This window comes from Sesamum indicum, linkage group LG4 (assembly GCF_026168435.1).
Source record: "Sesamum indicum cultivar Baizhima isolate 11 linkage group LG4, ASM2616843v1, whole genome shotgun sequence".
In the NCBI taxonomy this organism is placed as follows: Eukaryota; Viridiplantae; Streptophyta; class Magnoliopsida; order Lamiales; family Pedaliaceae; genus Sesamum; species Sesamum indicum.
Genome location: NC_142660.1, coordinates 16,202,965 through 16,225,795, shown reverse-complemented (window position 1 = coordinate 16,225,795; position 22,831 = coordinate 16,202,965). Strand labels below are relative to the sequence as shown.

General features: G+C 32.4%; 1 protein-coding gene across 1 annotated transcript; it reads right to left on the bottom strand.

Annotated features, from left to right (window-relative positions):
- Nucleotides 1-17,022: 17,022 nt before the first annotated feature.
- LOC148788511 (uncharacterized) lies at nt 17,023-18,312 on the bottom strand. The gene is made up of 3 exons (XM_088880112.1): nt 18,117-18,312; nt 17,584-18,027; nt 17,023-17,505 (listed from the first exon to the last, which is right to left on the bottom strand). The coding sequence occupies exons 1-3, from the start codon at nt 18,129-18,131 to the stop codon at nt 17,023-17,025; spliced, it is 942 nt and encodes a 313-aa protein (XP_088736238.1). The 5' UTR covers nt 18,132-18,312.
- Between the last annotated feature and the right edge of the window lie 4,519 nt (nt 18,313-22,831).

Genomic DNA, 22,831 nt, shown 5'->3' with positions numbered 1-22,831 from the left:
TTTTAGAGCTTTTAATACGAGCATTTTAGTCCATTTTGACTACTTTTTGCATTTTATTGCATATGCTTGCAAATGCTCAAACAGAATAGTATTACAGTCAATGTTTATTGAAAATATTTAGTTATTTTTACCACTAACATAGGAGGCTTTTCACAAGTATGGAAGCAAACGAAAATTCGAGTTACGATGATAAAAGGGAATACTTTCCTTCTTTTCAAAGACAGAGGAGGAATTTTTTTTATGGCAATTCTCAATAAAATTGACAACAACCAAGAAAGGATTGACCGAAATCTTTTTACAAAAGAAGAAACAGATGAATGGTTGTGAAATTACCAAGTACGACAGGTACTACCAAATAATACGGTGAGACACCTATAAGCCATCGAGGTCCATGGTAGAATATCAGTTAGGAAAAACGACACAGGTAAATTTCTAAAAGCCTACAGTTCTGAAAATAATAATTAGAGGAACTGAGTAGAAAGAACTCGAGTCAGACACCTCGAAAATCTCTTAAGATTTAAGGGAGATTCAAAAGACCATTGAGGACTATGGACATAGGTTAATATATTTACCTATAAAAATAGATCTTTTAAGCCAGAAGATGGATGGGATCCTTAAAATCCTCTCAAATCTACACAAGGATCTTACAAATCTAAAGAAAAGCCAAAGGAGTACCCCTAAAACATCCAGATATCATCAAGAGCATATCAAGCAGTCTTTCAAACCAGTACCTCTTTTACACCAGAAGGGAAAGGTGACGGAGATTCCGAAGCCAATGACATGAGAAGATCTAATCCTTGAAGCCATCAAATCCATAAAATAATGAAGGTAGCAAGGGTAGATTTATTAGACCCACAGGAGTTAGCGGAATCCTTTCCCAACTTGGGATTGTGGAATCACTCCAGCACTATCACTGCCCGAGGAAAGTACAGGATCATCCAATAAGAAAAAGTATGGATTTTCACACCAATGCCACATGGATGTTTGTGAGAACTAGACAAAGAGAAAAAATTCTAGGGTGAAATCCCAAAGAGTGCATGAAAATACACCTAGGCAAGGACGATGTTCTAGCCCTTACATCCTTATGACACTATAGTACCCAACCTGAATCATATCGATTTTTGAAACATCAAGAAGTTGATTGATATATGGGTTACAAGCATGAAGATAGCAGCAACCACGTTACAACTCGACAAGAAAAATTTCATACGACTATTGGAGTTAACCTTGGAGGTTCTGTGAAAGTTAGATGAGATAATACCCCTAAAGACACCAAAACGAGTATTCTAGCTGAAGAGTCTAAAAGCAATTGCACAAAGTCACAAAAGGCTTATCAAGCTACACTTCATCGGAGATTGTTACTTAGAAGGAGGTAGAGCTGAGAAAGCTAGAGAGTATTCACAAGCCCTCTTTGGCCTCGAATTAAGAAATATTAATGCGGTAGATGAATATATCTATTGATTCTGCAAATATGTCGTCCAAAGTGGAGTAGCAACATAAATAGTTGTCCATGTGTTCTTTACAAATATTTGCAATTTATGGAGAAAAATGTTAATCCAGTCAGACAAAGTACTTGAAGGATAATTGGGTTTAATAGCAAGGAGAATGTCTTTCCTCAAAGGCAAATTAAAAGATTGGTGTTATCAAGCATCAGTACAAAAGAACATGAAAGAGACTGAGAGGTAAGATCAAAAGAATCCATTTCTTTTGCGATAATAATAATTTTTGAACAATTATAGGAGAATCAAGCTAGTCAAAGAAGAGGAAGAAGTAGAGTAGTTCTCCTACCCTAAGAGTTCTAGAAAATCCTCTTTTTGAAGGAGATCATTGTGGTCCAAGTCAAATGCCAAATCATACAAACCTGGATAGAAAACAGGACGAACAAGGCCTTCATGTCAAAGACCTAGACGAACGGATACAAGATCAACAGGAAGAACCCCTACAAAAAGAACTTTTAGACGAGCCCATACCAGGGCGAATGAAAATTTTAAGGATTGTAACTACTGAATATGCGGAGCAAAGGGACATATCTCTCCAGATTGTCCACAGCAACACGGACCAAACACAACAATCCAACAACCCAACATATATGAAAACAAAAAACACTCTTAAATGTTGAATCAAGGGACAACACAAGCACTTTTTATCATAATTTTATAAGAAGAAGTATAAAAAAGGGAAAATAATATTTTTGGTTCCATAAATTAGACCTATTTCACTTTTGGTTCCGTTCGTTATGGTATTAGTATGGAAAAAGTATTATTTTAGTCCGCTAATATGCTTAATTTTAATTTTAGTCCGATAACTATATCCATTTTTGTTTAGGTCCAGTAACTTACAAAATTGCTTACTTTTAGTCCTCTGGCAGATTTTCGAACAATTTTACCTCTATGCAACTTTTGAAAGGCAGTTTTAGTTATGCACTCATAGGGGTAAAATTGTCTGAAAATCTGCCAGGGAACTAAAAGTAAGTAATTTCGTAAGTTATTGGACCTAAATAAAAATGGACATAGTTATCGGACTAAAATTAAAATTAGACATACTTAGCGGACTAAAATAATACTTTTCCCGATTAGTATAGTCTCGTAACTTATAAAAATTAACAATTTAACGGCGTAGGCCACGTGTCCAGTAAGCGGTTATTAAGTACTTTTGGTTTGAGGAAAAATTGACTTGTTTTCCAACTTGAAATCATTTTTAGGAAAAAAATATAACTGTATATGAGGAAAAAAAAAAGACAAATATTAAAAGAAATTAGAGCAAAGGAGGATTTCTCTTCTCTCACAAAAAAAGAATTCCATCCTTCCCATATTTATGTAAGTTGAAATCAAGTATAAGCAAAACAAAAAATCATGCATGTTTTTCACAATAATCAAGTAGGTATCGAGCATTCATATTATACTATTGGAATATGGATCAGTTTTTCCTCCAGCAAAAAATACTTAATACCCACGTGCTAAGCACGTGACCTACACCATTAAATTATAAATGAAAATATGGATGAGGATTAAAAATACTTATTTTTATAAGTTATTTACTAAAAGTGTTAATCTCATACTGAATGGGATCAAAAGTGAAACAAAGCTAAGTTATGTGACCAAAGATATTATTTCCCTATAAACCACATCAACAAGCTCAAAAATACAATCCTTATAATCATGTTGTCCAAAGCCTTACAATCACTATATTTATGGTTGAAGAGGAGGGAACTTATTACATCATAAAGAGAGGTACAATGAAACCCTAACAACAGGAAAAGCCAATCAACCATGCATATGTACCTCACCAGCTCAGCGACAAGAACCCTTTTAATGTCGAAAATTTTATGACATTAATATACGGACGCGTGAGTATACATGCATTTGTATGTGTATATATATATATATACGTATAAATATATAGAGATATTCATCAAGCATATTCAGTACACCAGTTAGCCCCAAGAGTTAATGTATGGTGGGGGCCTACCCACCACCCAAGAAAGCCTGCAAGTATTTATATGAGTGGTCCATTGATGTTTCACCAAAATCCAGGATTATACGTTATGATCATCACTATGTATTAATGTTAGGATCACGAGTGCTATAAAGTTGTCGCACATCGAATACTTAGTCAAGATTTAGGTACTTAGTGTCGATTCCAACTTTTCGGACAGTTGAAAAATATTTAATTATTTAGGTGAAATAATTAATCGAGTTTTAAACTTTGTTGGTCTAAGTAATTACCATACTCGATCGTGACAAATCCTTAATGATTGTGCAAGACATGCATGATCAAATTTAAAGGGTCATTTCTATTTGGTAAATTACATTTATACTTACTGAGATTATGACTAATTAGACAACTATTTGTTGTCATTTACAAAATTAGAAATACATTTTTAGAAGTTATATTTGTAATTGTAAGTATACTCCAATGACAAAATCTTACACAAACTTTTTTAAGGTACATTATAGTAACACTGTCTTAAAGGGTATATCTATAATTTTACAAAAAAGCAATGGGTATTTGTGTAACTCGACCTAACTTTTCAGATAATAAATGCAATTTATCCTTTTTATTTAATGTTTGGATGTGGGAAAATTTGATCTTGGGAGGTTAATTGTTATTTCCTTTATATTAAAATAAAGTGTCTCAGAATCTCATAGTATATGAAATATTAGTAGGTGCTCACTGGAGTGGGTGTGTAGACCCATCTCTAAAACTGGATTATTTGTATTTTTCGTCCATTTTTTAACTCTGCTATGAATATTATTAAGTTCATTATATATATTGGATTTGATAACTTAAAAAAAAAGGCACCAATATCCTTGCTTCAACCTCACCGTTGCTGGCTCTTTTGGCTGGTGACAGACTCGCCTCGTCCTCCTCTTTCACCTCTGACACCTCTCCGTCAATCCCCGCCCTCCGTTCATCCCTTTCGTATAATTTTCCCTAATAAGAAAAAAGAAACAACTCATAAGCATAATAATAAAAATCAGGTTGAAGGCATGAGAACACGCTAAAAATTTAGGGAAAAGTATTATTTTAGTCCGCTAAGTATGCCTAATTTTAATTTTAGTCCGATAACTATGTCCATTTTTTTTTAGGTCCAGCAACTTACGAAATTGCTTACTTTTAGTCCTCTGACAGATTTTCGGACAATTTTACCCCTATGAGTGCATATGGACTAAACTGCCTTTCAAAAGTTGCATAATGATAAAATTGTTCGAAAATCTGCCAAATGACTACAAGTAAGTAATTTCGTAAGTTACTGGACCTAAACAAAAATGGACATAATTATCGAACTAAAATTAAAATTAGGCATACTTAGCGGACTAAAATAATACTTTTTCCAAAAATTTATTTAACCTCATTATTATGTATGTGTAGTGTTAATAATGATCCCAGGATGTTCAAAAATTATCTTATAATTAATAAAAAAAAATAGGTATATTACGACAACTCCACCAAGATATAAAGTGAACAAAATTGTTTTTCATAACCATATTATTAGCCTTAAACTGCAAATAGTTATGTAAATTGATCAGATCTCATAACCTACTTACGAGGATGTATGATTCATTATATATATATATATATATATCGTGTATGTTTACATTGTGTGTATATAGGAAAAATTGCAACTCTCGTTCTACAAGTACGAGGGGTGGCACTTTTGACTAATTTAGAATTCATTTTAGCAAATGAAGGACAATAATTTTTAAATAAGAGCACATTGAAACTCTTGTCGCCAAAAAGTACGATTTTGGCTGGAAACATCACGTGTACAGTCAAATTAGTAATTTCTGGTGATAAATGTCCTTAATTGATGTGCTAATTTTTCAAATTTATTTTTCTTCATTGCAAAACTAAATTCTAAGTGAATTAAAAAAACCACCTACCTATACTTATATGACCATTATATTTTTTTTTTTTTAGTGAATAGCAATTTATCTCCTGTGAAATTAAAAATGAGCATATTACCCCCTATGAAAAAAGTATAGCAATTTAACCCCCTGTAATTTTTAAAATGAAGCAATTTACCTCCTCATACAGGAAGATAAATCGTTGTATTTTAAAAAATATAGGGAGGTAAATCGCTATTTATTTTTTCATAAGGGGGTAATTTGCTCATTTGCGATATCACAAAGGGATTAATTGTATTTCTTTTCTTTTTTTTATATATATATGTATATATACATATATATATATAGAGAGAGAGAGAGAGATAGTTGACTTATTGTAAACTTAATAGTAATATATGTTGGATTTATTTTCATGGCTGTGGACAACTATGATTATGTCAAAGAGAAATTGCCTCACCCTAATATACCCATGCAAACAAATTGATTTCGGGAAAGGGATTGGTGAAAATTGCATAATTTGTGTGTGTGAATGGTGAAGGAGCATGAGTGGCAAGCCACAAGTAAAGTCATGTCAGATTTTATCCTCAGTTAGATGGATCGCTTCACCAATAGAATTTTTCCTTCCTTTTTATTTTTTAGTGCAGTCAGGGAGGGAGATTGGGGACAACCTGGGTCTGAATTGAGGATCCTCTCCCTTAAAGAAGAGAGGTGATGCTAGCTCAATTAATTGATTGTCGACGCAAAGAATTTTAAATTCATAATAATAAATTTATTATACTTGTTTGGATAATTCTATGTTCAAAAGGATTTGAAATCATTCGGTCCTCATTTTGGGTTGTTTTTATTAGCATTGTGATGAATTTCAAATCCATTTAGTATCGAATCATTTGAAATTCTTATTTCATATCCCTTATTCAAATCTAAATGGGTTCATCATAATGGCGTTAGATAATATCAAATCCTTCCACTCTAATTTAAGCAATGTTTTGTTGTACACTAATGGATATCGAATTCTTTTGATATGAAGTCAATGAAATCATTTTTTTCAAGTCTTTTCTCCACCTACAAATCCATCTATCCAAATTCAACCTAAACAAATATAAGGTGATACTAGTGACCAGACACGATTATCAAAGTGAGAACATTGATAAAATTTAGATTGTTTGTTACCATTATGGAACAAGTTGTGATATTCCTGAGTGTGATTGGCCACCACAAGAAAAAATGTGGCATTAAGCATGACTTCATTAGTAGTGGTCGTTTTCGCTTAATATTGAAGGTTGTTCTCATGTTGCATTATATTTTGTTGCCCTATTCATCTCCAATTGGAGAAGGATACCAAGATTCTCGATGACGATTGTTTAAGATAATATTTCTCATAACAATACATTTGTGCTTCACGACTATCCAATATAAAAAAATTAATTTTTACTATTTAACTGTTGAGTGTAAATTTTTGTTGCATTAACTTTTATTTATCTGGGCAGAGATGTTTGGTGGCATTAAATGGAATACACATCAAGGTAGGCGTTCCTGAAATCAAAAGGGGCAGATTTCTATAAATATTCTTGGTGTTGGCAATATGAAAGAAAAGTTTATATATGTTTTAACTGGGTGGGATAGGAATTCGGCTGATGATCGAGTATTGTGTGATTCTACAAACTTACCACTGACCTAAAATTCCTCATGGTATATTAAAATAAAGCACATTCAATATATAATGGGATTCAATAGATTAACCTATTTTAATGGGATTTTGTTTCTTTACCTCTCGCATTTGCTTTGTAGGTAATTACTATCTTTGCGATAATGAATATGGTAACTGAGAAGGTTTTCTCACGCCATATCCGGACATCAGATATCACTTGAAAGAATAAAACAATGGTTGTGGTGGACCCTAAAGTGCATAAAAATTATTTAATTTGAGGCACGCTTCGACCCGTAATATTATAGAATGCACATTTGTTTGTTGATAACTAGATGAAGATTTTGTTTTGTTTGTTTTGGCCAATTTAGGAGAAGAGTGTTTGCAGTGATGACGCAAAAATATCTGCAAATTATATGCACAATAATAACCATGGAGATATATTTTTTACTTTAATTGACTTCAGATAATCGTTATTTTGCTTGACAATTTTCAATATGCCAAGCATAAAACTGGTAGCAAAATTTAGGACAAGATTGCCAGAGTGGCAGCTAACAAGATATAAAATTTACTTGAATAGTACAACAATAATTAAAAGTAATGCCTTCAATATTTTTTTAGTGCTGTCAAAAGTGCTTCACTTTGGCAGTTAGGTCTTGACAAACAACAAGCGGTTTTGAAAACTTCTCTTTCCATACTTCGTACATTTGATTCCACAGTTTCTTCCATTTTTAGCATTTGGAAACATTGTCAATCTCTGTAGGATGTACTGATTTCTTTTTTTCCAATATGTGGATTTTTTTTTCAATTTTATGACCAAAGGGGGGATTCCGTTAAAAACTTAACGCCAGCCTCAATTTTTTAAAGGAATCCCCCTTTGGTCCTGAAATTGAAAAAAAAAATCCACATATGGGACTAAATGTGCAAATAGACTTGAGTGTAGGATTAAAATTAGAGACAGGTCCACTTATGGGACCAAAAACATAATTTACCCAATAAGATCAAAAAGGCACATAAAAGCACTCCAAATTGACTAGTTTAGCACTCAATGTATCTTTCATCAGTTTCTAACAGAAGAGGATTTTAAACTGAATTTTTCAAAATATAAAAGTTTTTTAGCCTAACGGAAGGAGGGTTTTATACAAAGTTTTTTAAATACGAAATTTAGCCTATTTTTAAAATACGGAAAGTAAAATGGAGTCTAACCCAATTTATTTGTGGTTGCTGTTGAGATATATAAGGATAAAAGAAAATATTAAACAACTTATTTGATATTTCGGGAGTAAAATGGCAAGTGGAATGAAAGCGGAATACATGGGATGGTTGTGGCAAATGATTGTTATTAACAAGAATGGAAGTTTGATGATCGGTGAAGATTGACACTTAAGCAAAAATTTAAAAACTAACCACATTAATCAATATTTGTCAAAGAATTAATTATTATTTGTTATGATTTTTACTTTTTACCTTCACCTAATTAAATAACAATCAATCATTGTTTTATAGCCGTAGTTGATTACTATTAATTACGATTTTTAATTTTTGACCATGATCATAATGAGCCATGATAAAAGGTCATATTTCCTACCACTAATATTTTGTTTCATATTGCGACTAATTTTTGGATATTCATAAAAAATAAATGATTATTATATAGAGAAAACTAAATACATGTAATCTATGAATGCTTTCTCTGCGTTTGTATGCATATATAGACAATTACGTGACGAAGAGTTGTGGATTTAAAAAAAAAATTAGCCCATTAATTTGGTTCTCGTTCAATTTTGGTCCATTAATTATGATAATTATTATATTTTGTACACTATATTTGAAAAATGCTTTCATTAGGTACTCTGGTGGCTGATTTTTTCAATTTTTGCAGCAATTGCTTCAATTTCGAGATTTTTTTTATCCCATGTAGCAGTAAAGAACAACTTGGCATTTGAAGTGGATATTTTTTTATCTCGTCTCCCCCACGTAAACACTTACATAAAAAAAAGTTCAAATTACATAAAAACAACCTTTCAATTTATATATTACTAGCTTCCGTGACACATCGCCTATGCATGCATATAATAAATAATCTTATGCACTTTAAAATATATTATAAATTAGAATAGAATATATAACTCATTATATCAGCTTAAAAAAATATAAACCCAAAAAATTAATTATAAATAATTACAAATATCATTTTTTAGATACTTACAGATTATAAAGATAATTATATATAAATTATAGAAATAACTATTTTATAAATAATTATAGATTATACAGATAAAAATACATAAAATGATAGATAAGTATAAATTATTTTATTTTATTTTTTTTATAGATAATTATTTTGTATAATTATAAAATTATAGATAAAAATACGTAAAATTTTAATTTATAAAAAGTACATAAAATTATGGCTACTTATAAATACTTATAAATTAAAAAAATAAAATTCTTATTTTATATCATATAATACATAATATTATAAATAATTATAGACTAAAAAAATATTATTTTATGTAATATAAATTTAAATAAAAAAATAACATCCCAAAAAAAATCCATCCTCATTGACACCCGCCACAGAAGGTGGCAACTCTGCCCCTGCAGAAGGGGGTGTCGCGCCACTACTGGGGGACTCACTGTAGCCCAACTGGGCACCCCCCTCTGTTGGGGGCGATGGAGGTGGACGGGGTGGGGGGTGGGGGTGGAGAGTAGGGATTTTCTTAAAATTTATATTAGTTATATAATAATTTTATTTTATAATTATATATACGACGCCCAATGTACTTATTAGCCACATCAGATAATAACATGAGTCATTCTGTCTGACAAATAAGCAATTAACTGACGCGTCATCAATTTTCGTTCAATTTGTCGGAAAATTGACACAAAAATCTTAAATTGGACCTAATTGAAGTAGTTTTTAAATATAGTGTATAAAATGTGATAATTATCATAGTTAGTGGACTAAAATTGAACGAGAGCCAAGTTAATAGACTAAAAGAATTTTTTCCCTAAAAATAAATTATTAAACTCATACTCAATCTAAAATATAGGGTAAATTATACTGTTATTTTTTTAGGTTAGGTCAAAATATATAAATATTTTTTTATTTTGTATAATATTACAAATACACGTTCTGAAATTGTAGTTGTGATAACAACTACAACCCCTTTCAGAGGCAAAAACTTACAGAAATGCCCCCTATAAACCATTATCCTAACACCCCTCAGGAGGTGTAGATCTAATTTACAAAAGACAGTATGTGTTTGTGTATTTTGACTTAATATCAGGAAGAATCAATGCAATTTACCCTTAACCCTAAAATATATTATTAAGGGTAAATTATTTTTTTTTCATTCGAATTATGTCCGTTTTTATACTTCGTTGTCGAAACTTTTTTTGTGTCAACTTACTATCTCAATTTTGCAAAATTTGCACTTTGTGATTTTTCTACTGGAAAACATCACATCCGGTGCATATGTGAAAAAGATCACACCACATAACTCTTAAATACCATATGTGCACTGCATATGATCATTTTTGGGAAAAAAATAAAAACTTGATTGGAAAATAGTTATAACTAGCAAAATGCAAAATTTTGTAAAGTTGAGATAGTAAGTTAACACAAAAAAGAAATTTAGATATCAAAATATAAAAATGATCATAGTTCGAATTGCGAAATATAATTAACCCTATTATTAAACTACTATTAAAACCATAAATCTACTAAATTAAAACAAAATGGACTGAATTAAATATGAATTACTACAAAATCTCAACTTTTGTATATCACAAGTCTTCCAATACACCCAAATAGCATCTCAAGTGTAAAAACATGCTCTCATCATACAATTCCAATTATAGTACTCCTCCACAAGTAGAGACACTAATCCAACCAGACACAAAAGAGTGTATTATAATGACACTAGTAAATGTTTCTGCTCCACTTAAAATCGTGCAAAACATAAATTATGGTAGGTGATGACTTAGCTCAAATACAAGACATTTCAACCACTTGCTTCCTTAATTATTGTCCATGCCTGCCTGTGTGTGTATTTACACAGCATTTAGTTCAAAGTTTAATACCCCTGACTTACAATTTGTTTATATAATTATCTCTGGATTTGGGATAATTACATATACATTCATAAAAAACGCTAATACCGTTTATACAAAGCCCTCCTACTTTCTGAAAAAGAAAAAAATGCAGCAACTCCCATGTGATATTATATATGAGCAATTTACCTCCCTGTATTTTTAAAATTGTAGCAATTTATCTTCCTGTACTTTTCAAATGAAACAAATTACCTTCTTGGACATGGTGATAAATTCCTTCATTTTAAAAAATACAAGGGGTGAATTGCTTTTATTTTTCATAGGTGGTTAATTTGCTCATTTACATATCACAGTGAGGTAAATTACATTAAATCCTTTTGAGAAATAACACGTACAACCCCCAAAAATATCTGCATTAGTTACACAAACTACCCCTACCTTTTTACTGTTAGGGATGATTTCTGTAATTAAACAAAAGGCAAAATAATTTGTGTAATCAAATCATAGACCAGAAGGTGTGGGTATTGATCTACTAATCCTAGTTGTTGGTCTACTGTATTAATAGTTATTTGTTAGTTATATATATATTTGACATGGCAATGTGGATATATTGATTGCTGATAATTGAAATTAATTACGTAATTGTGAGTGATTCACTCAAAAAAATAAAATCATTCTAGGGAAAGATAATTGAAAACTTATGCCTTTTGAATTGTTAAGCTCCCCACCAATTATGAAAGTAATATTCTCAAGCTCCCCACCATTATTTTTATTTTTTCTAAAAAAATAAAAAAAGAAAATCTTAAATTACTTCATTATAGTTAATTATCATAGATAAATATATAAATTCAGGACAAATATTAAATAATTACAGCTACGCAACAACTATTAGACATTTCTGCAAGCGAGATTAAAACATTTGTTATAGTCAAAAATCATGGCAAATATTTTGGTCATAGATAAAATTACGACGAATGCTTATTAATCGTGGTCAAAATTTAAGTTTTATATCAATTTTATTTAATTAGAGCAAATAATATTGATTTATTATGAATTTTAAATTGCTGTCATTTATACAGTGAGGAATAATAAATTTTTTGTAGTGTATAAAACTTCTTATGGTCAATAATGGAATATCGGGCCAGCCTTCAATTTAATGACAGGAATAAATTATATTGGACGGCAGACTGGCAGATTGCAACTTTCTCCTCCTTGAATGAACATATATCCACCCTAATTAATTAAATAAATCAACTGTGAATTAGTTATTAATCTAAAAATAAATTAATTATTAATCTTTAAATTACACTGACACCCCTTGATATTAGATTAGATACACACATTCATGCCCTTTTGCAAAATACTGGGGCGTTTGTGTAGATTTTTGTCATTAATTATAGGGTGTATTTGTAATTACAGTTACTATAAAGGGATGTAATTATAATTTTAAAAAAAGTAGTATATTTTTGTATTTGGACCTAATATTAAGGAGAGTCGATATAATTTACCCAATTTTTGTTGATTTATTATCAAAATATTCTGAATTAAAGAAAACATACTTAACTGCATTAATCATTAAAATAAATATAACATTTTAATCATAGTTAATTGTCATGGCTAGAAATAAATAGTCGTAATAAATAATCATTAACCACTCGATCACGCAACGTTTATTGACTATGATTTTTGTCAATATAACTAAAATATTTTTGTCATGACTCTTATTTTTTCTACGGCTAAGAGTTATGACAAGTATTTGTGCTATGACAAATAAGTTAGTTTTTTGTATTGATTTATTTCCATGATTAATTAACATGGATTTTAACAAGAACACGACTTTTCAATATAATACGATTCTGCTTAATCGTGTAAATCATCATTGGTATCCGTATATGATGCATGGTTATAGATACAATCGACAACGTAGATTACGACATAAACACAACGATATGAAAAATTTTAACAATTAAGACACGACGTTGGCACGACTATATTTAATATTTTTTTTACTATATATATTCAAATTTGTTATAAAATTAAAGTATGCAATATAAAAAAATATCAAGATAAAACATAAAATAAGCATGACATACATCTAAAATTTTTACCAAATGTGGCCTAAAAAATATACTTAATCAATTTATTTTAAAAAGCACGCAATGAAAAATTTCTAATCATCCAAATTAGTTAAAAGCATCGAGACCACCCTCGAACTTTAGTAATTCCATCCCAAAATTTTTAATTTGAGAGGAATGAATTAATTTTTTCTTTTATTAAACCAAAAACTCTTTTATTTTTTAGACAATCCGATATTATAAAAAATCACTAAACATTTTCAAAATTTGTCGAACACGGTTTCAAAACGTATTGAATATCGTATTTAAAGTGTGTCCGAGTCATTGTACGAAAATAGGTACAATCCTCCTAAACGAGACTGTAAGATACGACTTTTATTTTTTTATAATTTACATTAATATTAAAAAAATATATTTTCCTGTCACAAACGATTGTTTTTTGTACTACTACACTAATTTTTTCGTTACGACAATAATATCTTTATAAACTTGATTTTTTTCTTTTATTCTTAATATGATTCGTTGGTTTATATTTTTAATAACACTATTGTAACGTGACAAAATTACAAGTAATAATTAACCAGTCAAACAACATTAAAGTTGGATGCAATATCATTGAACGAGGTACAGAACAATAGTGTAGGTACAATTATTTAAATAATGCAAAAAAAAAAAAATTACAGATCTGGTGCGATTTTGAATCCTTCAAAATTCTGAGCGGCACCGCGGTGAAAAACCGCGGTGCCACAATTTAAAATAAAAAAAAAAAAGGATTTTACTATGTCACCGCGGTAAGACGCCGCGGTGACATAGATTTCAAAAAAAAAATAATTTAAAAAGCCACCGCGGTGATTCACCGCGGTGGCAATTAAAAAAAAATTTTATATTTCCTGTGTCACCGCGGTAGCTCACCGCGGTGACACAAAATTATTAAAAAAAATAATTTTTTAATATGCCACCGCGGTGATGAACCGCGGTGGCATATAAAATTTTTAAAAGAAAATAAAGAATGAGCCACCGCGGTTCATCACCGCGGTGGCTCATTATTCACGTTTTTTTTTCGTACCTGACACCGCGCTAACAGAGTGCGGAGATTACTTTTCTGCTTTTCCAGTCTCGCTGACACCGCGCTAAGACAGCGCGGTGATAAATAATTTTTCTGTATTATTGTCTGTGACACCGCGGTTGTTTATCGCGGTTTTTTTAACTATATATATCACACTCCATTCCCTCAGTCATTCACATTGAAAAATCGAACGACAACTTCAAAAAATTCAACATTCATTTCTTAGCCCTTACACTCTCAAGAGCAGTCAGCAAAATTTCATACTCCACCGTTGACGATTTACAATTGGAAAGACGTTTAGTAAGTTATTTATTAAATTCTTATGTTATTTGTTCCTTTTAAATATCTGATTATATTAAAAAAAATTTATTGATGTGTATATTATTTTGTTTTGAAGATATGGCGGAGCAAAATACCGTTGATATTATTATATATTTTGGAGGTCAACAAATCAATTCGAATGGTTCTGTAAGTTATGATCGTCCTCCACTCGGATTCATGCAGATTTCTCGTAGTACTACATTTGCTGAGTTGGAGTTAATTTTGTATGATGAAATTGGTATGAATAGGAATAATGTTAAACTGAATATATTTTTTAAATACATAACATTTAATTTTGGCCAAAGGAATGAGATGTTGTTGGCAATTAAAAAGGATCGTGATATGAAATTTTTTTTAAATCCGGTGAATGGATATGTGTCGATTGATATTTTTGTCGAAGCGGAAAAAGTTCAGCAAGAAGCTGTACCCGATGACTCAGCTGTTGGTGATTGGGGAACGTATATGTCTATGATAACCCAAGATTTGCCGAGCTTACCAGTAGTAACTCAAGAAATGGGCCGGTTTGGTATTAATGAAGATTATCCAGGTCCATCGTCCTATGCAGGCCCATCATCATATGCAGGTCCATCGTCCTATGCAGGCCCATCATCATATGCAGGTCCATCGTCGTATGCAGGCCCATCATCATATTCAGGTCCGGCTGCATATTCAGGGTCATCGGGTTATGCATGTCCATCGGATTATGTGGATTCATCTGAATGCGATGATGAAGATGCCGAGTTCGAAGCTGATAGTTTGTTGAACACTGAGCAAGCTGACTCAGAACCTGATGAGGTCGATCTGCCAGAACAGATTGAACAGAATAATGACGATGATGGTGACGTAAGTATACCTGTTATGATGGATGTTCTTGGTGAGAATGCACAAGAGCAATTTGACTTGAACATGCCTGCCATGCCTGACCGAATGACCCTATATCCGGACATTCCATTTTTTAGCACAACACATCCAGAAGTCCCTGCTGACTCTATTGATATCCCTACTGGTAGGTGGGGTAATTTTTATGACTCTAACACTGGGGAGCTCGCCAACGGGATGTTGTTTAAAAGTAAGGACCATTTAAAAGGAAGCGTGCAAGATTATTCGGTCCGGTTTGCAAGACGAGAATACCGGGTGGTGGAGAGCAAGAAAAACTTATGGAAAGTCGCTTGCAAATATGATGCACAGACTGGGTGCTGTTGGATGCTAAGGGCCATTTTCAAACCAAATATGGGATTATATAAAGTTACCAGGTACGTCGGACCACATACATGTCTGATGAATGAAATTTCTGTTGACCATGGTAACTTAGGAAAGAGTATGATCGCAACACATCTGCTGGGTATGGTTCGTCAAGACCCATCTTGTGATATAAAACATGTCCAGCAGATTGTGAAAGATAAATTTGGGTTTGAAGTCCCATATCATAAGGCCTGGTGTGCTTTGAAAGCCGCTAGAGAACAGGTGTATGGAACGTGGGAGAGTTCTGTTCAGAAGCTGCCCAAATATATGGCGGCATTGAAAAAATGGAATCCCGGGACTGTTGTGGAGTGGTTGCATTTGGAAACAGACACCCCGAACAGGTACATGTTGAATTATGTTTTCTGGGCTTTCAGACCATGTATTGAGGGATATCGTTATTGTCGTAACGTTATAAGCGTGGATGGAACACATTTGTACACGAAGTACAAACATAATCCCGCACTGCGAGCTCGTCGAGGCCCAGGTAGACAAGTATCTACTAGAATACCGAACGAAATGGATAGACCACAAGTACGTGCTCGCCAACAATATCAGGCTCGTCAAGCTCGGGGTTGATTCTAGCTTGTTAAATGCAACTTTGTATCATGCTACATATGTTGAATATACAACTTTGCAATTGCAAATCTTGCTTTTATTTTTATAATATATAATTGCAACTTATAAAATGGGAACTAAAATAATCAAATTTACAGCATACTTTACAGTATATATATAATATAATATTGTAATCATAATGTAATCATATAATAATCAAATTTATTGTATATATAATAATCATACTTTACAGCATAGATATAATAATCAAATTTTATATATAATAGTCATACTTTATATTTAATTGAATATACATACGTATATATATATAATAATCATATTTTATATATAATAATCATACTTTATATTTAATTGAATATACATACGTATATATATATATAATAATCATATTTTATATATAATAATCATACTTTATATTTAATTGAATATACATACGTATATATATATATAATAATCATATTTTATATATAATAATCATACTTTATATTTAATTGAATATACATACGTATATATATATATAATAATCATATTTTATATATAATAGTCATACTTTATATTTAATTTAATATACATACGTATATATATAATAATCACATTTTATATATAATAATCATGTGCTTTATATAATAATCACATTTTATATATAATAAATTGAATATACATCTCAATTTACATGTGCTTTATACAAAGTTAATAATGCCCTCCAGTGCCACAACGTGGACGTCTTCTGTGCCTTCGGGGAGGATTATCATCTCTTTGGTCACCGGGTGTGTTCACATCGGTGTCTTCGAATGGAACGGGTGATGCATCATATTGTCTTCGAATTTGCGGGTTAAAATTATGTGTAAATGTACCGTCAAATGATGGCAGATATGGAGCATATAGAGTATATGCAGTCGATGGACCTGTTTCCGGATAAAAGCTCAATGGACCAGCCTCTGTCCGACCAGTAGATGGACCGGCCTCGGCATGTACGCTCGACGGACCAGCCTCTGTGAATGCGTTCCCACGAGCTGTGTCTGTCGGTCTAACTCGAACGCTTGGATACCGTGAACTAGAAAAGTTCATAATTTCACGTCCGATCGTACGCGCTCGCGCTCGAGTATCTCTTAACGACTGCTGATCATCTCCGGCATTTTCACAATCAATCACTAGCTGCTCCATTCTATTATACTGTTAAACAAAATCAAATTATAAACAGAATCAACTGGCTAAAATAAATGAACATAACATAAATTAGAAGGTGCTTACCACATATTCCCAATCACGGGTGTCAGTCGGTCGATAACCCGGCGTGTTCGTAGACAATATGTTTTGTGAAATTTGGACCCGAGTAATTTGATGATACCAGTTCATATAGTCAGGAACGGTATCACGACCACCTTCAATAATGGGTCCTTCCACCACCATTGATTGCACATCGTTCCATTTCGCAATGTAGTCCGCGTGAAACGTTGCCCAGTCCATGTCCTGACGTCCTCGCCTATCTATTGAGTGTAAACGACGCTCACTGATCAATGGGTTTTGGGGGATGTCTTGCACATAGCCAAATTGGCGAAGAACCCTCTCCGGGTGATGCATCTCCACCAGCGAATAATTGATCAATGGGCATCGTATATTCCACGTTGTGCGCATTGCATAATAGGGCAATGCCTCAAGCTCGACGGCAATATTATTATACGGAGTCCAAATAAACTACAATAGCATATAACAACAATCAATATACTTGGAACAAATGCATCAATTATATTACTAAAAGTAAAAAATAAATCACAACAATATACCTCATTTAACTGCATACGGTCCAAAACGTTCCTTATTATGCGTAGAGCATTGTGCGCCGTATGAGTACGGGATATATGAAACGACCACCTAAAATCAAAATTAAGAAAAGTTAGTGAAATCAAAAATTTTTATAACTATATAAATAAATAAAAAATGTCCATACCGTGCAGCATATGGAGGGCTAGGCAGAATATTGTCAGGGTCAATAATGGTCGGCACTAGAGATGAAGCTTCACTCGAGGGAACGGGTGCAAGTGTTATTATGCGAGACCATGCCCATATCTGCAATAATTGCATGGCACCGCCAATATTAGTTTTCCCTCTTTGTGATGCTGTACATAGCTCCCGGTACAGATAGGCCAACACAGCTGAACCCCAATTTGAGGTATATTCCTCGTGAATGTTTTCCATATGCCGTAAATATAATAATGACACGGTATTCCCTGTAGCATCAGGGCACAACACTCCACCAAGAATGCACATGGCACATATCCGTGCCTCTTGTAGCACAGCCTCAAATGGGCTATCATCATCACATGTATTTTCTAATAAATACTCATATAACACTGACAATTTTATTCTCGACCATCTAAAAGCATCTTCGTTTGGAATAAAACCCAACTGTTCATGACAATAATTTTGCCATTGTTGGGTATTATACCTTCTATCTACCCCGGTAATAAGATTACCTTCCACCGGGAGTGCCCAGATGATCGCGATATCCTGCAATGTCACGGTTGCTTCGCCCACCGTAAAATGAAATGTGTGTGTCTCGGGGCGCCATCTCTCTACTAATGCAGTAATTAAGTGGGTGTCAATTTCAACATGCCCACACTGCAAGACACCAAGAAACCCCATATTTTGGAGTACTTGTAAAACACGTATATGACGTGGTGCTAGTTGGAGGACACGAAAAAAGGCTATATCACCACGTCGTACGGATAATGTTGTATCCGGATTTTCAGATACATCCTCAGACCGATGATTTAATTGCCCGTACAGAACACTGGTATCGATAGGGCCAAAATTAGACATACTGATTTTAAATATTTTTCAAAATTAACTGAGAGGAATAACAAGAAAAATTGCCGAGAAGAGGAAGATGAAGATGAAGATGAAGATGAATATGAAGATGAAGATGAAGCCGAGAGGAAGAAGAAGAAGAATTTGAGAGAAAGAGGAAGATGAAAACAATGTAGTGCTTTGCTTTGCGGTGGAGTGAGATTTCACATTGCAGCTCACACTTAAAATAGTGTGAGCTGCAATGTATTCACGTGAAAGCAATTTGCTGAGCCACCGCACTGCGTGAGTGCGGTGGCTCAGCACCTGCAGCCTGCAATTGCAGGCTGCAACTTTGACCAATTTTTTTTTTTCGGTCCTGGTGAAGAACCGCTATCTCAGATAGCGGTTCTTCACCTGTTCATTTTTTTTTTTATATTTTATTCAGCCACCGCGGTCACTGACCGCGGTGGCCGTTTATATATATTTTTTTTTTTAATTTCTGTGTCACCGCGGTGAAGAACCGCGGTGACACTTGAAATTTGTTTTTTTAATTTAAAAAGTTGGCACCGCGGTGGAACACCGCGGTGCAGCTCAGAATTTTGAAGTTTCCCAATTCACACCAAATCTGTAATTTTTTTTTTTTGCATTATTTAAATAATTGTACCAATAGTGTAAGCCTCGTAAAACAGCACTTGTCTACGACCACATTCATCAGACTTACACTATTATTGTAGAGGATGATTTGATGTAATTGTTTCTTACTATGACATCAATCGGACGTTGAATATTTGTCCTAGGATCCAGGTAATCCATCAGTAGTTCCCAAACAATTACATCTGACATCTACGAACAAACTTTGAGCACTGTCAAGATTATTTGGCTTTTTTTTTTTTTTTTTTGGGAGAAACGATACTTTTAGTTTCATAAAATAAGGATCAACACTTTAAAATTAAAAAAATTCAGAATATTATTTAATTTTAGAAATATTAATATAATTATATAACTTTTTTTTAAAAAAATGCAACAACCACAGTACTAGACATGAGCAATCGATCAGTACCACAGTACAAATACAATAAAATAAAACAGGGATTATTACATTGCACTGTTTTAAGTATGATCGAATTACCAAGAAACTTCCCTTTGATTAATTGTATAATATTTCTAGGGTTTGTGGTCCATGGGCGGCCGGCGGCTGATGTGTATGCCTCAGATCCAATGCCAAAGATCCGGCCTCGCTTCCTTCCCCTAGCAGCCTCAATCAAAGTTGTTCCTCCTCTAGGAATGCGATATTGGTAACTGATGATGCACCCTTCCTCGGAGTTAGAAATGATACAAATTTGTTAATAATAATTATAAAATATCATTATTAGTTTTCCCTTGTGCTCTCCAATCGAGGAGTATCTCTATGGTAGACAGTGTTGCCCGTTGCATGGTTGACCACCCTGTTGGCCTTGTTCTTGATCGACTTCTTCTTGAAGTCATATGTGCCCTAGTACGCCTGGAGGGAAACCCATCCTCACCCGACGCCTCCCACAGAAGGGGGCGACGCTGTTGCCCTGTCGCCTCCATAGATTTTAGCAAAGCGGCATAGCCCAAAACAATGCAACTTTGGGCGTGGTCGTCACCGCCTTCACCTATTTTTTTTTTCTTTTTCTATAATTCTTTTAATTCTAAATTTTAAATTTTGAAATAACTAAAAAATTACATTAATTAAATTTAAAATAATTCATTGGAAATTTCTAAATATAACTAAATTTGAGTTTTAATAATTACAAAAAATATTTTTAACTACATATAATTTATTTAAATATTTCTAACTAAATGATAATTTAAACTATTAATATTATATAATTTTTATAATATTAATATTTATATTAGTTAAGATATTTCAAAATTTGAAAAATAAATTTACTATATTAATTTTTATAGTGTGGCCTTAATTTAATATTTCAACTTAAATTATAAAATTTATATAATTTTTTTATATTTTTAAGTAAATATATTAAAAAAATATTTTATCTTTTATATAGATGAATATGCACAAAATAATCACTCAAAACAAGTAAAAAATACACATATAAAATGTACAAACACCATAAGAAATTTTAGTCAAAACAACCAAAAATAAGGTCAAAAGCAGCTAAAAAACACCCTCAAACGAAAAAGGAGCGTAATGCACCTCCCATTAATTACTAATAAAATGGGTGTTTTTTTGCTTATTTTTACAAAATATTGAGAGATTTTTAGCCTGTTTCTAAAACACAATAAAGTTTTTAACAATATAAACAAAACCACCATTAACATTCAAAATGATCAAAACTGGGACAAGAACCTAACATATGTTCTAACGTGGTCTAAAAATTCATTTAACGGTTGTATTTTATAATATATCTTGATATGTTATTGTATTGTATAGTATATTTTAGTAGCTTATAGTATAGATATTTTTTAAAATCTTATCTAAAATTTCTCTAATTTTCTTAAAATGTGATCTGAATTCTCCAAATTCGTTCCTAATTCACAATTCATCCCTAACATCTCAAACTCATTCTTAGAATTCACCAAATTAACCAAAAATCATCAAAAAATTCACATCATTCAGAAACCAAATTCTCAAATCAAAAAAATTCACAAATCAAATTTACCAAAAGCTACTTTCAGTCAATAATTTCATAAAATTATTTAATTCTAATTACATAAATTCACAATATTAACGCCAAAAAACAAATTACTAATTTGGTGTGGTTTATAGTAGCAAGCAGAGGGAGAACGAAGAGGTGGGTAACTACTAACGACGGCGTGGAGCAGCAAATGGCAACATGGGGAGGGGAGACTTTGGGGGAAAGGAAGATTTGCAGCAAAAATGCCTAAGCACATTTATATAAAAATTTTGAGATGAGCGTCCAAAGTTTAATCTTAAAATTCAATGATGTTGTTTCGAGTATCCGCCCCAAAGTTCGTCGCAAATTATTTTCATTAATTGTTTCAAAAAAATTTAAAAAATAGAAAAATATACTGTTAGGCCACCTAATTATTTATAATGGAGTAATACTTGTATAAGTTGAATTGCATAAAAAAAATAAGTTGATGATTGAATGCTCATACTTATAAATATGTAGTTATAATCAACCACTTGCATTAAATTATTGATCCAACCATCCGATTTTGAATTCGATCGTTAGATGTGATCATTTGATATCATGTTATTTTTTTCTGAAGTTCTAAACTAATCCTCTTAACATATGGCAAGACATAGTATTTAAAAAAAATAGGACAACTTTTAAGGACGAACATGAAAGTCATTTTCCGACTGATTTTGGAACAGAAGGCGTACATCTATCAGAAGCCTATCCCAAAATTAATTGATATATAGCCTTTGAATTTTCTACATCCAGAATCATGCTAATATCGATAGTAATTGGGACAATTTTTGGATGGACAATATGAATATAAATTTTTTTCCACTTTTTGGTTCTCGCACCAATTTGAAAAATTTTAGAATTACATTTTCAACTAAAACGTTCCATTGAATCCACACGTACCCAGCTATTATAGCTGGCGGGGAATTTCTGGTTGGCATCGCATACCTTCCATCAACAAAGCCTAGCTTCATCTTTGCACGCAGTGCAATCATCATTGACCTTCTCCAGGCCAAAAAATCTATTCCATTAAATGGAGCGCTTACCAGCACCGTTCCAGGATAGTTTCC

Bases quoted from the DNA above. Each gene is read 5' to 3' on its own strand.
- LOC148788511 (XM_088880112.1), bottom strand. The intron at 17,506-17,583 runs GTAAGCACCTTC...TTTGTTTAACAG, and splicing joins CCCGTGATTGGGAATATGTG to TATAATAGAATGGAGCAGCT.